The following is a 16,793-nucleotide window of genomic DNA, read 5'->3' as shown; positions in this document are numbered from 1 at the left end:
GATAGAGAAATTGACTGATTCCTATCAATCCATCACCTTGGATTTTTTCCCATTCTGATTACTGAAAATAATATTTATATGGTCTAATTTCTGTATTTGTCAATGTAAATTATTTTTTGATGCTTCCTTCGAACAGTTTCCCTAATAAAGAAACACAATTCATTGTCAACAAGCATATTTATTTTCTGTATAACATAAAACACATTTATCGTGGGAGATACTTGAACACGGTATCACTTCCAAAGGGAGTTCACGGACGTTTTTTTTTCCCCACTTCCAATACTTACACGGCATATCCAAATGTTCACAATGAACACATCGAAACACATTGTAACATACAATTTTTGAAAGAGCTTTAGCCAAACCTTTACGACGGATTTATACAGAGTTCTTAACAATACACCATGCTACAAAGTTTCCAAATTAATTACATACTTCCCAAATTATGAAATGATCTTACAAATGAGCTCCAAGACGAATATAAATGACAAAGAAAAAAAAAAACAAAAACAAAACCCAACCAGTATATGCTATTGTAGGAAAATTCACGGTATTACATAATAACACTTACAGATAATCAGGACAAACAGTTGTTTGTTGTTGTTTGTTTTTTTTAAAGGTGGTTACATGGTCATTTAAATTCAGTTTTCAAATAACACTTCCGCTATATTAAGCAAGATCAACCTAGAATAAGAAAACGGCCTTTGGCAAAGGCAGCCGAAGGTAGAAGCCAATGGGAGATATTAAACCGCTTTGTACAATATTGGTGTGTGTTTGCTTCCTCACTCGGAATAGTAAAGAATCAAGAACAAAGATATATTGCAGCATATGGTTTTCATTTATAATTGCTTTGGAATAAATATATTATTTTAAATTTAAATATATTCAGCCTTTTCGGTACCAAATTCTATACCAAAGCTATGGATGCGTGCTTTTCAAATGACTACACTTACATTTCTAAAAGCATTTTGCAATTCACATTAGTAATCTTGTAACATCCTTTTGACTACTAAAATACAGTATACTTTCAAAGATAGGTAGGCGGAGCAAGATATATAGGTAGTCTGGAAAATAGGTAGTACAAATCATTGCTGTAGATCGTAGTGGTTTGTGGAACATCTCCCCCCCCCACCACCTTACTTGCTGTTTAACCTTTTGTTAGTGTATCTGTTAGTTATGATACTTTTTTAACAATAATTAACAAAAAAAAAAAAAAAAAAAGAAAAAGAGAAGTGCAGAGCTACTTATTCAAAATTAGGTAGTTTTTCTTAATGTGAGCCTAATGCACTTTTCCCCTTACACATGATTGGGACTACTGAGTCAGGTAGTTACTTCGAAGGTCATGGTTTACTATCTGTGCAAGCAGCGCCTCTCCCAGTGAAATGTCCCATGGAGAAACCCACCCACCCGTTTTTGGGTAAACGAAAAAAATAAATGATTGTAGAATGCTCTTAGGAGATATTACCAAAAGGTTCGGCACAGGGTAGGTCTGGGGAGCACGGGAGAATGGACAGAAGGCTGGGAAACTGCCCCAAGAAACGTTATAATGTCTGCAAACGCCCGCTTGCAAGATGATTATTGGAGGGAAATTATTCTTTTTTTTTTAATAAAAACATTAAGTCTCTCTCCTTTTTTTTTTTTTTTTCCTCCTTTAAAGGGAGCTTTCCCAACTGTCATGTGCATACGTTAGACTAAGAGATCACTTCCTCGAGTGGGATTCCTTAGTCCTCCTCTTCCTCGTCTTCTTCCACTTTCTCGACAGAGGCTGCTGCTGACATGGGCTCTGTGGGAGCCGGGGTGCTGGAGCTCTCTTCCTTGTGCTCCTTCTTCCACTTCATCCTCCGGTTCTGGAACCAGATTTTGATCTGCCTCTCCGTCAGGCAGAGAGCATGGGCGATCTCTATCCTCCGCCGCCGAGTCAGATAACGATTGAAGTGGAATTCCTTCTCCAGCTCCAGGGTCTGGTAGCGGGTATAGGTCTGGCGCCCTCGCTTCCTATCTGGACCTGAAAACAGGCACAAACGGCCAGGAGTTAGGCAAGAAGAGAGAAGAAAGTTTTCTCCTTCCAATTTTTTTCCCTTTTCCTTCTTAATATGCTTTTTATAAACAAATAATAAAAAACAAAAAAGCTGCCGAACAACAGTGAATGATACCCTCCTCTCACTTCCACCCGTCCCCCCACTTTCCCATAACAAAGACATTTCAGCCACACGACCTGCCCTGCTCGGGCAAGGCAAAAATTAAGTTCCTCGAGACCTAGAAAAAGTGGAGAGAAAGCATTCAGGAGAAGAAGTGGGGGAGGAAATTGCTTTTGGGAGGAGGAACTTTTCCCCCAGGCGATGTATTTCCCTAAAACCCTTCCAGACTTTCGCATTTCGCAAGTGGAAATAGAGAGCTGAAAGGTTGGGCCGTATTTATTTTATTTCAATATCGGGGGCTCCCTCCACACATACCCCCACCCTACTTGGATCGTAAACAATACATCGCATTTAGCTCCAGATTTGAGAGCTCTCCTTTTTCACACACTCTCCCCCTCAGTACCCCTCACCCCCCACCCCCCCCGCCCCGTTTTCCTGTTTAGTACATTTCTATAGATCCTTATCTCCGTGGAAAGGGCAGGGAGGGACAAGAGTGGCACGTCTCCGCAACATGGGCTGGCAAAGTCCTCAGCAGCCCGGCCCCCGCTCCTGAACGCCCCTCTCCCCTCCGCTTTTCCCAGCGAGCGGGATTTTTCTGCCCAACTTCGACAGAGAGCAGGGGAGCCGCTTACCCGTGGGGGCTCTGGAAGCCCGCGGTCAGGTCTCCGCATTTCTACAGCAAACAGCACAAACCAACTCAATGCTAAAATTCCATAGCAAATGGAGTTAAATAAATTTACGAGGCTAGAACCCATTAATTGGGCAATAAAAAGTTTTATGATACTCATTTACATACAATGCCACGGGCTTTCTACGCAATGGCGCCTCGGCTATAATTAAAACCATAAAGGCTGTGCTGACAATAATTCTGGCGACACGCTTTGCCTGGCTGCCACGGCTTCAAGCCCTCTCCGCTTGCCCCTACCTGAAGACCTCATCCAGGGGTATATCCGGAAATTAGGCTCAGCCTGGTTGTGCAGGTTGCTTTCCTCCGCTTTCTCACAGCTGGGTTTGGTTAGCTCATTGCAGAGGACGGGAATGTTCTGATCAAAAGAGGAACAATGCAGGTTGTAGGCATCAGAGCCCAGGCTGTATCCGGAAGAGAACGGGCTTTGATATATGGTACTGTTCACATTGTACAAGCCGGGCATGGAGGAGGCGAAGGCACCCGCGCCTGGTCCATAGCCGCTTCTCTGGGAGTTGCTTGCAAAGGAGCAAGAAGTAGGCTCTGCATTTTGGAAAAGAGAAGCCCCCGCCGTATATTTGCTAAAAAGCGCATTCACATAATACGAAGAACTCATAATTTTGACCTGTGATTTGTTGTCCGGCAGGCTTCAGTGTCGGTTTTACGAGGTAGCGTGATATATGATAACATTACACCCCCAGATTTACACCAAACCCCATTTTCTTTTGGACTGAGCTGCCTCGAGCACGTGACCGGTCATATGACGGCGTCCGCCAATCCCCGCCCGCCTCACAGGTGGTGCCGGCCGCGGCCCGCCGGTGCCCGGACATGGACGGGTCGGGAACGCCGCCGCTGCCGTCGGGCCCGGGAGCGCCCTCCAGCCGCCGCCGCACCCTCGCCACCCCGCGGACGGGGTGCAGTGCTTCCCATTTCCCGAGGGGGGAACGCGCACATACTGTCCCTCAGACAAACCGGGGGTGTTCTGAAAAATGAAATCAGGCAAAATATAGTTTTACGGAGGCTGCTCGTCACCCTTATTTCTTTTTTTTTTTTTCCCGTAAAGGGGGAAATAAGCAGGCGGTAAGCCGGGAGAGGGTTTTGGAGAGGTACCCCCCATTTTCAGGGCCCAGTGGCACACCGCCGGCCCTAAAGGGGTTCCCCGAGGCTGTAAAACCAAGGGGTCCCCCTGGAGTGAGCCTCCCGGTTTGCCCCCCCTTTGGGACAAAAAGTCAGGGTCACTCTCCCAGGAGAGGGAAAAAAAAAAAAGAAAAAAAAAACAGAAAGAAAAATAAGTACTAGAAAAAAAAACCACCTTTCTGAACACCTGAAAATGAAAAAAACAAACCAAAATCCCCCGCGCTGAAGAAATCGCCTACAAAGGGTTTCAAATCTCAGCAGTCTGTTTCATGCCCCTTTTACCTTTACTGTCCTACATACCTTACGGTCCTAAGGGTGAGACGGCAGCGGGACGCTCAGATGACGGGGAGCGTTCCTGCTTTTCTAAACAGTGGGCTCCCCAACAATGCGAATGGCTCTTCATTGAGGATGCACTATGCCCTTCCTTTAAACGGATCGTAAAATGAGTTTCCTTCCCTCAGACAGGGAGTCCTGGTAAAGACAGCTTTTATTGCCTGACTGTATTGCACATCATAAACTGGAAGGAGCACAATGGAATTGCCCCGGAAATTCTCCTTTCAATTATAGTTTGGTGCCCCATGTACAAAGACTTTCTCACCAGTTAAAATTGTTCTTGGCGATATTTAGCACGGGCACTAAACTTTACGTTTTTGTAAACGTGGGACATCCTCCCCCCACACACTCCACACACACCTCCAACACACACACATACATACGCACCCTTTGGGACTCTTTATACGCGGTTACTGCAGCCTCATGAATATAAGTTACTGACAGAAGCAAGTAAATCCTCTACAACCAGATCCCTGAGATATTGGTGCTTCAGAGCACGCAAATGTGGCTGTATGTAGATATTTGCCAAGTGTTAAGCACATGAAAATGAAGTTATTATTTGCAGGCATAAGGGAGAAGATGGTTAACGCACCGCATTCTGTTATTTCTTCCAATTCGCCAATATTAGACAATATCCCTGCTGTCGCAGTTGCGATGTGGGAACACGGCGGCAGAAGAGACTGCTTTAAAGGAAAAAAGGCCCAAGAAGTTAAACGAATGGATACAAACAAGACGACGACCAAGAAGATCAAAGAGGCTGAAGTAGATGACATTAGACCAATAAATTGCTCCTCTGGTGACAACATACTAAGATGCAAGAAGAAAGAAACAGCAAATATAGCCAGTGTCTAGACTTAAATATGGATAGCATAGAACCGAATAGATCAGCTGGGTGGTTGTATTTCGAGCTCTCTGTTTCTGTATAATTTACACGTTTATATGTTTTTCTTTGCTTCTGTGTGTTTACTGCCGCCACCTTTTTCATATATATGTGTGTGCGTGCGTGTATATATACGCTGCTTTCAACTTTGGTTTTTTTTTTCTGCCATCCCTTAAGATTTCTGAAAAAGTCTTCTCTAAATAAACCTTAAAACGGCCCCTAAACATGGGTCCCTGCCACCTTATTTACTGCTTCTCCCCCCACCCCCCCCACCCCCCTCCCCGCGCGTGAGCCATATCGCTGTCTCTGAAACAGACGCTGAAATTTCCCGTTCTATCGCTCACAAAATCAGGGTGGATCCCTGAGTCTGAAAACGCAGTTTTAAATAGAAATTTTTAAATTTCTTTCCCAGATTTTTTTTTCCCCAGTCGAGGGAACGGCGAACGGGCGCAGATTTCAAGGTTTCCGTCATCGCGATATTCTCACAAGCTTTAAAAATAATACTCTAGGCGTGATTCATTGTATTTATTTTTTTTTTCTCCTGTGAGCTCTGAACTACCTTTCTTCTCCTCCTGAGCTTTTCCGGGAAGTAAAATGTAATGTCAAAACGGTATTCATAAGTAATAAGCGACCTGGGAGCACTACATGATTATGGCTTGTGTATTAAACAGTATCTTGATGTGGTTCAAACTAGAGAAGATTTTGTTGTTTCGGAATCTGTGCTCGCTGTAATTTAACCACGATTATAATAGAGCGCACTGTGCCAAGTTATTATTTAGTATGACGATGCATAAACACTTTTAAATTTCAATATAATTTTATTGCCCAAGGAAAAAAAAATCATAATGAGTTTAGCAATGCCACTGTAGACAAACATTTGATCTGAAGGCTCTTGTTAGAAAGTAGGGAGTGGCTGTTACTCTCTATCCCTAGAAAGAATCAAATCTTTGAATCAGCGCGTGTAAAAAATAGCTCAGTACTCGCATTCCTTCCCGATTCTGAATTTCGATATAAAGGGATTGGCTTTGATTTAAGGAAATTTAAATAAGCTGCGGAAAAAAATATTCTGTTGCGGAATACTACGCAGCTAGTTGTTTACTTGTCTGCCTTAAACTTGAAAAATACTGCGCTCATACTTCAGACACTATTTTATGTTTCTTTTCCTTCTGCTTTTATTTTCCTTCCACTTACTTTCCCCCCTTCTCTTTTGGCAACTGCAATCTGAAAACACTCCACAATTCCCACTAAGCCTCATTCTCAACACGCTTAAGCCAACAAAAGCAAAAAGGGAGGAAAAAATAGGAAAACTACTGGAAGAAATCAAAATAGAAGGCGAGGAGAAGTTAGGAATGACTTTGAGAGACACGTCAAGTTTGCAGAACATCAGTCTGTTCGCGTCTGTATCATATAATTACAGCGGGTCCCACTGAACTGAAATTGCTTGGGACACAAGAAGAGCTTTTCATTTGGATCAAAGACAGCTGTTGAGGAATTTCAATCGCCGGTAAATAATTTTCTAACAGGGGGTTTGCGGTGCTGCCGTTTTCCACTATGCGAGGTGGAGACGGGCACTGGAAAACCCGCCGCTTCATCCAACACTCCGACGGGGAAGCCCTCCGGGTGCTCTCCTCTGGGGCTGATCCGGACACCCTCTTCCATCCTGCCCGACCCCCTTAATTCCCCCTTGCTCCCAATATTTCCTTTTAGAGAAGCCCTTCGGAAGGTCAGGACAGCCTGTTTGCAGCCTCAGAGCTTCACCAGAGAAGGGCGAAAGTCTGGGCCAAGAGAAAGAGGAGCTAGTGGTTCAGTGCCAGGGCTCCATCCATCTCTATTAGCTAATAGGAAATGATTCGGCGTTTTGAGAATAATAAATGCTCGATACGCTCTTGGTGCAGAGCAAGCTTTACTTTTTGCCATGGGTGCACCCAGTGGGGCCAGGCGGTGAACGTCACACTAACGGCGCCCGGTGCCAGAGGGGGATCCCTCGCTGTACTCCCAGGATAAGGAAAGGGAAGAGGGGGAATCTCAAAGCTCTCGGCCTTTGTTAAAACCAAACCAGAGGTTCCCACCCGAGTTATGCTCCCATAAAGTCGACATTTTAGGAGCTTTCGGGGAGGCGGCCGAGCTCTTGATGGCGGGCAGGAGCAGCCTCTTTCGCGGTGTCACAGCGCCACCTGCCGCCGCCGCCACGCCACAGCCACCGCCGCCTCCCGCCGTCTCGCCGCGTCGTGGCCCACGGAGCCAGCGCCTCTGCCAGCCAGCGCCCGGGAAGATAAATGTCCACCTCCCAGCCTGGATTTAAGCAGGGGAAGGCCAATAAAAGGTTGTTATTTCCGCTCGCCCGCTTTATCTAAAACAGCCAGACAAAACAAATGAAAAGCCTTTTGTAGAAAATCTTAATTGTGGCTGGACAGTTGTAAACTCATTAAGAGCCGAATTCCAGACAGTTTGCAGACCCGTCATTTATTACACACTCTTAATGCGGATTCTTTGAAGTTGCCTCTGTCTGCAACAACAGAGGGCGTCCCAGCATCCCCAAATACTGGCTCAGGGATCAATTAGGGGCTTTTTGTGTGTGTGTACACACCAGAACGAGCTCCCTTTTGCTAATTAGAACTCATCAAATCTTACCCCCGGATTTCTCCTTTTTTTTTTTTTTTTTTTTAAGGTGAAGCCAGAAGCTTTTTTCCCACTCCCGCAGTTCCGCACATCTGTAAACTTCTTGCCGGCTCCCTAAGTTTTGTCTTTAGCCCTGCAGCGTTTTACACCCCATAAACGGTAACAGCAGTCATTTTCTTTTATTGCACTGTATGGCTCTGAATTTTCCTAACGACAACTTCTGCCAATGCCATAAGTGTGTTCCATCTTATTTTTCTTTAAATATACATATGTGTGTGTAAGTGTACGCCCGTAAAACAAGAAGGCTTGTATTGTTATTCGACATATTTGCAAACAAGACTCGGTGTGCCGCAGAAGTGTGCTGCGGCTCATATTATGGAGGATAACTGCTCTGAGCAGTAAGATGTCCGCCCAAAGCAAGGGTAAATTTCAGCAAGCTCACAGACTTCGTTATTTTCTTTTGTTGCTGAGCTTGGTTTGGCTTGGGGCGGCGGGGGAGGGGTGTGTGTAGCGGAGGGGTGGGGGGCGTGTGTGTGGAAATCTTCCACTCCAAGGAAACCTTCTTGTGTTTTTTTAAAATAAATCCTATTTTGTCTCCTGTGCTCTAGCCTGCTGCCAGCCCACCTCTTTCCTTCGGCTAAATCAGCGAGTAAAATTGACACCATAAATTCTGCTATAATTGTCTGTAAAATTTTATCTGTACCTATATCTATATATATACACATATATAATCTGAGGCTCTAGTAAAATGCAATGCGTTATTTTCATTTGCCACGGGAAATCTGAAAGGGAAAAAAAAAATCCCAAATGTGATGGCAGGGAAGAAAAAAGGGAGTGATGTTTGAAATAACATATTTTGCATGGGCAATTATCTCTAGAAGGGATAACCCTAAAATGAAGGCGCTTCACACAGCGCTTGTGAAGCACACTTAGTGTTAGACATTTTCTGATGGAGGCTAATTAACCATCTCAATTTAAATGTCGCTGTCTGAGCTGATTTACATTATTGTCCCCATCGCAGAACGTCGGACATTTTGGTTTGGTCTTAAATCCCCCACCCCGCCAGGCAAATTTATTAAATCCGCGCTAACTGGGGGCTGTGCCTCCACTGCTAGGCGAAGGGGCTCCCTCCTCGGCTCCTTCCTAAATTATATCCGGAAGGGGGGAAGCAAAGCCTCCTCCCAGCCAAGCAATGGCATTCGGGACCTGAATCTGCCCATTTCGGACCAAAATAAGAGCAAATTTTATCACCTGAAGTCTGTGTTTATGGAACTGACGCCGAAATAATATTGCCTCGGCGGCTGCCCTACCCCTACCACATCTGCGGGCGAAATTCAGTGTGCTGTGGAAGAGCCCTTTCTTAACAATCTTAAAGCATCACAAAGTAGAAAAGAATCAATATATTTTATTTGGCAAAAAGTTAAATATCATTTCAACACAACGATTTGGTCAGTAGGCCTTGAGGTAACTATTTCAAAATAGACAGTGTACGTTCTGCATCAACATAACTCCCCCGATGTCTTTTTTTTTTTTTTTTAATAGATACAAATTTACAATAACCAAATGTAGGGTTTTATAGCGTATAATTTATTATCAATAAAATTAACCTTCATTACAATAACCATCAAATCATTCGATTAAAATTAAAACGTAAACCATAGGTAGTTACCCTTTTCACATATACGTATAGCTCCGAAATCTGATAACTGCTCACTGGTGCAAAAACAATATTTAAGCTAGTCTGTTCCTTTACTTTTTTAAATATATAGATTGTATATACAACCGACAAAGACAGTACTATATATATATCAACTGTGCATACTAAAATTACTTGCTTCAAACCTTAATTCCCAGACATCCCAGACGAGCCTTGTTTTTTTTTCCTTTCTCTTTTTTCGTTGGGATATATATAATATATATATATTACAATCAAAGGTTAACTGTCTAATTATACAGAAAAGACTTAATACACTACAGAGCTATACTCTATGCAATTTTTATAATAAACAACCTGAGTTCAAATTGAATTCTAGCTTACACCATTACATCCGGTACAGCACCCAAGCACATAAATTGAGTCACAAACATAATTACCACAATAAAACACAGTGTTCAAGTATTAGAGCAGAGATCTCTCTGCCGCGCAAAGAGCGAATAAAATTAACTACGTAAGACTAAACTATACAGTTCGTAAATAGTTGTGCATTATGAAAAGGTAGTTTTTTTCTTTTTTTTTTTTTTTTTCTTTCAGTAAGTGAAGAAACAGGTAGATCTATACAAGCCAGCTAAACAGCCTTTTCGTGCTAATGCCCCCTTTTTCTTTCCTGTTAGAAAATTAAAAGTCTTACTGTACCTCTCCTGGCAAACTGGTCTCTGTGACAATCAAGGTACAATCATAATCACAATTTGCCAAGGGAAAAAAAATGAGGCCTGGACCCAGACGCATTGAATGGCAGGGCTCCAGGGGAGGGTTTTTTGTTTTGTTTTTAACTTATTTTTCTTAGTTTTTTTCCTTTTTCCTTTTTTTTTTTTTTTACTTTGTGCATTTTTAATTTAACCCCCATGTCGCCGTCATTCGTCCTTTGCTCGATCTTTGTTGATTTTCTTCATTTTCATCCTCCTGTTCTGAAACCAGATTTTCACTTGTCTCTCAGTTAAATTGAGGAGCCTGGCCACCTCGTATCTGCGGTCCCTAGTGAGATACATATTAAACAGGAACTCCTTCTCCAGTTCCAGCGTCTGGTGCTTGGTGTAAGGGCAGCGCTTTTTCCTGGTGGACCTTGCGTGGAGCCAGTTTGCAGCTGGATTATCTACAACGAAAACAACAGGAGAAGTTCAGGCTCGGGGGGGTGGTGGGAGCATAAGGAGGAGGGGGCTGGAGAGGGAGATACACGCAGGACAAGCGGCGTATGTGTCCCGATATTGGGGTTTAGAGGTGCCTCTCGTCTCCCCAGGCACAGAGCATAGTGAGACACAATGGACTCCAAAATACAAACACATAGAGAGGTCACAAGCAGCGACATGCAGCAGAGCCCCGCTGCCCCCACCTCCTCTCGCCTTTTTTTATTGTTTATAGGATGCAATTTTGGAATACTTTCTCCTCCTCACTCTCTCTGCTAGCTCCCTCCCTCCTTCCTGCCCCCCCCCCCCCCCAACTGCCAGCCCGGGAGTGACCAGTCAGACCAATATGTCATCGAAATTGTTTCACTTTTTAATTTCGGCCTTCTCCTGTATCATCACTGGCAAGACCCAGGGAGCTGGCGAGTCAGCCTGCAACTGGCATAATTAAAACCTCGCCACCTTAGGACCCTCATTCGCACAGCGTTAATCGCGATAGCAACCCCGAGGCGGTCTGCCACCAGTTCCGCAGCAATGGGAGCATCCAGCCCGGCCGGGTTTTTCCACAGAAGAGACGAAAGGGGGGAGGGAAGGGACCAAGTCAACGGCGAGGTTTGTGCATTCAGCACCGCAAGAGCTTCCCAGGCCTGCGAGCCGTCTCAAAAAGACCAGATTCACATCCGATGCTTTCTAGACACCCTCTCCCTGGCGTCTGCCTGGGGCAGGAGGATGCAAACGCGTCCCACGAAGTTTGCTGGGGTGGCTGAGGAGGGAGAGGGGGGCAGCTTTTGCCTTTCTGGATTTGGGGGTTGGCTGGTGGGGTTTTTGTTGTTGTTGTTAAGTTGCAGCTGTAGGGTGGGTTTTTTGTTTTCCTTTCAGCCTGGAAAGCCCGAGCCATCCTAGATCCCGTTCAAGCTTGCGGAAGGCAGCTGTAGCTTCCGCAGATGGCAGACCCCGGAGAGCTGGAGCTGCGGCGCTGGCAGCCGGTGCTCGGCCGCGCAACTAACCCCAGCGCCTCGCCACCTCCCCGCCGCCGGCGCAGTGCCCTGAAGTCCATGACCCTCGCAGTCCCACTTACTTGGATCGATCTGCGGTTTCTCTCCGTTTGCCTCACTTTCTCCATTGCTTTCAGAGAATGCGCCTTCGTGGCTTTGCTTATCCCTATCAACTGGAGGAGAACCACAAGCATAATCAGAGAGAGACAAAGTGTGAGTGTCAAACGTGGTACAGTCAGCCCTCCTGGCCGCCAGCGGTTCAGGTTTAATGCCGTAATGCCTGCCGGTAGGTAACCCGGGGAAAGACAAGGAGCCCGGCACAGGCTCAAGCCACGAACGCATGTACCTGCCGTCGGGCGGTGCCACCGGCGCCTGGTGGTGCGCGTAGGGGTGGTAGACGGCGGGGACGCCGCTGGCGCCGGCGGGGTGCGCGGGGCTCCAGGGGGGGCCGAAGACGGGCGCCTTGGGCTGGAAGCTGCAGGGGGCCAGCTCGGGGTGCTCGGCCAGCGCCGCCGGCCGCGGAGGCGGCGGCCCCAGTGGGGCGGGGGGGTAGCGGGGCGCCGACAGCTCGTCCCCCTCCGGCACCAGGAAGGAGTCCACGTAGTAATTGCTGAGGGTCCCGGGAGCCGACATGGCGGGCGCGGGCGGCGGACCCGCCGCGGTTCGGGGCTGCGGGTTTCACGTAACAACTTGGTGCTGGCGGAGAAGTAGACTCAGTAATAAGTTGAGGGCAGCCCGGGCGCCCATTGGCTGCCCCGGTCACGTGGCGGGGGGAGCAGAACAATAAAGTATAAATCAGTCCGCGGGCTATTAATGGGTCACTGTTTTCCAGCCATAATTTTTATAGCGAGGCCATATGTTTTTATGCAAAGGGATATTTGAGTTATACGCGGGGTTTGTTTTAATTGCAGCCAACCGAGATGAAAAGATCAGATTCCGTATTACGCCCCCCCCTTCTCTCTCCCCTCTTTTTCTTTTCTTTTTTTTTTTTTTCGTTTAAACGGACTATTTTATATCATAATTAATCATCCCATCAGTGGGTCGTGTTCCCCGAGGAAAAAAAAATTAAATAAGAACCTCCACCACCCTTGTGATCTGAGACCTTCACATAAAATGATACAATAATAAAACAAAACAAAACAAAAAAGAACTAAAAAACAACAAAATAGCAGTTGCGGTATAGTGTAGTCAAATATGTATTTATTATATTTCACAAGGAGTTATTGTTTCAGGAACCACGGGGTTGTTATTAAGTCAGTAACTATGAGCGTGCTCATTTGCATCGCTGTGTTTCACAGCAGTAAAAATTTACGAGTGTTTGGAAAGGTTAAATTATACTATTGTGTTTAGTTTGGGAACTCACTGTAAATAATACCGTTCCGTTCAGAGCAGAGCCAGAAGCGAAAAGTCAAATTCAACTTACCCCCTTCCAGCAACCCGGCCGCCGGGACGGAGGAGCACAGCGGCAGGGGCTGGCTCGGGTATTTGGGCTGGCCCGCACCAAACTGCACTTCATCACGCACCCCACCCGGCCGGGGAGATCGCGGCAGTGACCGGAACACCCTCTGAGTCCTCCCCTCCGTGCCTGCCCGCCCCTGCCCTTGGATGGGGCCGCTGCGAGCGGGGACACCCTAGCCAGGCCGGGGAGAGGAGCCGGGGCTGGGCGGCCGGAGGTGAACGGAGACTTCGTCCCGGCCGGGAGGGAAGGAGTGCGGTCAGAGCCGGACGCCGGAATTTATCACGACGATTAATTCTTTAACGATGCAGGGAAGCAGCAGGGGGAAAAGGGTGAAAAAGCCCCGTCTCCCCGCTGCCGAAAGGCACCCTGCTTCTCCGGGCGGCTATCAAAGGGGCGCTCACAGTCGGCCGTCCCGCAATCTGGTGAATCAAATTTATGTGCAAATACAGTTATTTGCTGGCACCTCCTTTTGACTGCAGGACACACGCTAACGGCATCGGAAACCGAGTGGAGGGTTACAAGAGGGGAGGGTGCGCGGGGGGAAAGTAAGAGGCGGACAGATCCAAGTCCAGTGTTAGGAATTAAAGTCGTGGCTGAGCGCTCTGCAAACACGCCTGCGACTCCCTGGGTTTTCTCCTCCGGCGGAGGCTCACGCTGTTTATCCCCGCGGTTGGCGAAGGAGCGCGGTCAGTAGAATGCAGGGAGCACAAAAAATCTCGGCGAGTGGCTCAATTTACTCGAAATAGCTTTTATTGAAAATAGAGCCCGGCGAATGGTAGGGACGGCTGAGTAATAATTAAAATCACGTGTAAATATTGTGCATGCGAAAGTGTGGTTCTAATTAGTTTTACATCACTGTGTGGCTGCCTCTCTCCCTCTCCCGCTCCCCCTCTCTCTTTCTCTCTTTCTTTTTCTTTTCATGTCTTCCCAACAGTTTAATCTGAAATCTTACAGAGATCCGATTTTAACAACGCTCTCTCCCCCCATTCACTATTACAAAGGCCCATAATGAAACTATTATCCCCCATTAGAGTTCGAAAATTACGGAACAGTTGCAAGATCTCCACAAACAAGGAGCCCGTTATTTTCTAATAATTTAAAAGATGCAAATAAATCTCTCCTTTTTTTTTTTTTTTTTTTTTGCCATTGTGTAGACACGCCATAATAGTACAAAATAACTGTATTTCTTTCCTGGAAAGACGGAACTCGACGTCATTTGTATTTATTATTGAGAGTCAGCTGTGGTGAAATGTGATTGTAGAACTTCCTTTTTCCATTCAGAAAAAATAATCTTAGCTGCAGGAGTCCTGGATGTTTATATTCGAATTTGGGTTCTCGACTTGCAGTGGGTTTCATTTTTTTGGTTGCCCACCAAAAATAATAGCAAATGAATAACAATAACAGTAATGCTTTAAAGAAAGTGCCTGCATTTTTATTTCCCTGTAAAATTCTGCCTTTGCTCACTGTCAGCGGCCAAGTGGCAGGAGCGGGTGTACAGAGAGCAAGGGATAAAATACAGCAAATAATTACAGGCGTTTTTCACGAGGTCACGTTGCTGATAATAACGCTGGGGCATTCATCTCTCTTTTCGTCTTTTTAGACTCCTTTTTTCCTCAAAGCCCATTTTGCAGGCTAGCCACCAAGGCTAGCGGGGGCTCCCCACGATTTGCGTTGCAAATTACTGAAGGTTTTGGTGGCTCAGACACTCGGAGGCAAAAGCCTCCCAACGTTCACATTAAATTGCACAATGAAATCCGAATTCCCAGGGACGAAGCACCGTTGGAACCATCGTGCCTGGACAAAAATACTCCCTGCTCTCCACCTCGATATAACCAAGTTAGCAGAGGTCCCAGCCTACTGCCTTTTACCCCCGGCTGCAAGAGGAAGGACACTGTCGGTTCTTAAGCGAAGGGTATCTGTAAGCCCTGTTACTTTAGCAGAAGGCGCTGCGCGGGCGCGGGGCAGGAATGCACGGGACTTGGCAAACACTCCTGAACGGGAAGTTCAGGATCGCCTTTCCCTAGGGTTTCCTGCCACCGCAAATCTCTCTCTCACGGAATCGCCAGTGCTACGAATGCACGGAGGTATTCTCGCAATGGCGGAGAGAAAATGAAAACCCAGAATTAGGGTAAAGGAATCAAAAATCAGGATGATGCTGAAAAAAAAAAAAAAAGAAGAGAAATAAAAAGCAGAGGCAAACCTATGTACAAAGACCGCAGAGGCAGGCACGGACATACACACTGTAAACACACTCCCAGCACGATCACAGCAGATAGCCCGTCAGATGTGCAGTGTGGGTAGAGGCAGACATGAACACTTAAATTTGACTGCAACGTCGAATTCTGTTCCTGTTCCAGCCATGGACACCTCCTTCTCTGAGGAAGGCTAGGATGGGTCTAGATAAATCCGTTAGCCAAACTCCTCCGAGTTCCCGCATCCCATTTCGAGTTTTGAGAAAGTTGGGTTGGGTTTTTATTTTTTTTAGGCAAAAATAATCACAGTCGCTACAAAATAAGTAGAAATGCATACACACTGAGATCGAGTTTTCTTCACTTTCCCCTGCCTGCCTTCCTGCTGCCGAGGGTGCCCCGCTTCGCTGTGGTGCCGAAACTGGCGGAGGGCCCGGCGGGAGACCGCCCCTGCCAGCGGCCGCTCTGCGGACACAAAAGACGGCTGTGGTGGCAGCGGCGGCGGGCCCGGAGAGGTCGCTGTTGCCCGTTCCGCCTCCGCGGAGAGCGACCGCGCCGCAGTCGTGATCGTAACCGAGGCCTTGCGGGCCGCCGGGATGCCCCGGGGGAGCGGATCTGACGGGAGGTAGAGCGGGGTTGGCCGACCCCGCGACAGGCCCAGGCGGGCAATAGACACCCCCAACATGGAGTAGAGCCGCCGGCGGGGCCGCGCACCCGCACCCCGAGTGGGGTCCGATCGGCCACTGCCCCTGTGCTCCGGGGCCTTGTTTGTGATGGATACGCGGAACGGGGCCGGCAGACTTGATCTCTCCCGACTCCCTCCCCCAGGCAGGCTTTCGGGTCTCTGTTTTTTAATAAATCCAGACAGAGAAATATAAAGAGCATTTCCCCCCCCCCCCCCCCCCCGGTTCTCCAGCCCCCCGAGCTCGACGCACGCAGAGCGGAATACAAAAACGCACCTGACCTTGAATGCAGCCTACGAGATATATTAAAATCCCGCAAACAGGCAGGGACTCGCTTAGGAGCTAGCTAACCTTGAAGAACTTGCCAAGCTTCCCCCCTCGGCTGCCGTGTTTATCTGAGGAATCAAAGGAGGCTCCGTTGCAGATGGGGAACAATGGCATTGGGACTTGACGCCTACAGATCAGTTCAGCGCTAAGATTTCTTCGGGCAGAAAGGACCCTCGCACCAAGCATACCTGGTGATGATATCAACTGAAGTAATTAAGGCAGTTTCGTGCTGTAGAGAGAAAGGTGGAGCCCCAACAACATGAAACTACCTAAACCACAGAGCAGTTCTCAGACGCTAATTATTACTTTCCCATTGCCGTGGTCCTTAACGCAAGGATCCCGCTACAAAAATAAAACCAGAAACGTAACTGAAACATCCCTCTCTCCCGCCCGCCCAGCCGCCGCCCCTCCTCGGTCCCCAGCCAGCCTCGGGTGGGTTAATGAAAACAAGAAAAATATATAATAACATCACCATCACCACCCCACCCTTCTCGGGCAGCTTTCGCCTCT

The 16,793-nt window shown here is 47.0% G+C and overlaps 2 protein-coding genes and 1 long non-coding RNA gene across 3 annotated transcripts; 1 reads left to right on the top strand and 2 right to left on the bottom strand.

The window, feature by feature from the left end:
• Nucleotides 1-590: 590 nt before the first annotated feature.
• On the bottom strand, nucleotides 591-3,589 carry HOXA7 (homeobox A7). Its single transcript, XM_062622755.1, has 2 exons — nucleotides 3,064-3,589; nucleotides 591-2,005 (listed from the first exon to the last, which is right to left on the bottom strand). Exons 1-2 carry the CDS (start codon nucleotides 3,437-3,439, stop codon nucleotides 1,722-1,724), a joined length of 660 nt encoding a protein of 219 aa, XP_062478739.1. The 5' UTR covers nucleotides 3,440-3,589; the 3' UTR covers nucleotides 591-1,721.
• Nucleotides 3,590-9,177: 5,588 nt separating this feature from the next.
• HOXA9 (homeobox A9) lies at nucleotides 9,178-12,569 on the bottom strand. Its single transcript, XM_062622760.1, has 2 exons — nucleotides 11,709-12,569; nucleotides 9,178-10,602 (listed from the first exon to the last, which is right to left on the bottom strand). The coding sequence occupies exons 1-2, from the start codon at nucleotides 12,256-12,258 to the stop codon at nucleotides 10,364-10,366; spliced, it is 789 nt and encodes a 262-aa protein (XP_062478744.1). The 5' UTR covers nucleotides 12,259-12,569; the 3' UTR covers nucleotides 9,178-10,363.
• Nucleotides 11,703-14,221, top strand: LOC134165710 (uncharacterized). Its single transcript, XR_009965621.1, has 2 exons — nucleotides 11,703-11,838; nucleotides 14,019-14,221. It is a non-coding gene; the product is annotated as an uncharacterized LOC134165710 (long non-coding RNA).
• Nucleotides 14,222-16,793: the final 2,572 nt, after the last annotated feature.

The sequence above is a fragment of the Pezoporus occidentalis genome, unplaced genomic scaffold, assembly GCF_034315485.1.
Source record: "Pezoporus occidentalis ecotype Australia unplaced genomic scaffold, CSIRO_AGI_Poc_V1 ctg246, whole genome shotgun sequence".
In the NCBI taxonomy this organism is placed as follows: domain Eukaryota; kingdom Metazoa; phylum Chordata; class Aves; order Psittaciformes; family Psittacidae; genus Pezoporus; species Pezoporus occidentalis.
This window is presented reverse-complemented; position numbering and strand designations above follow the sequence as displayed.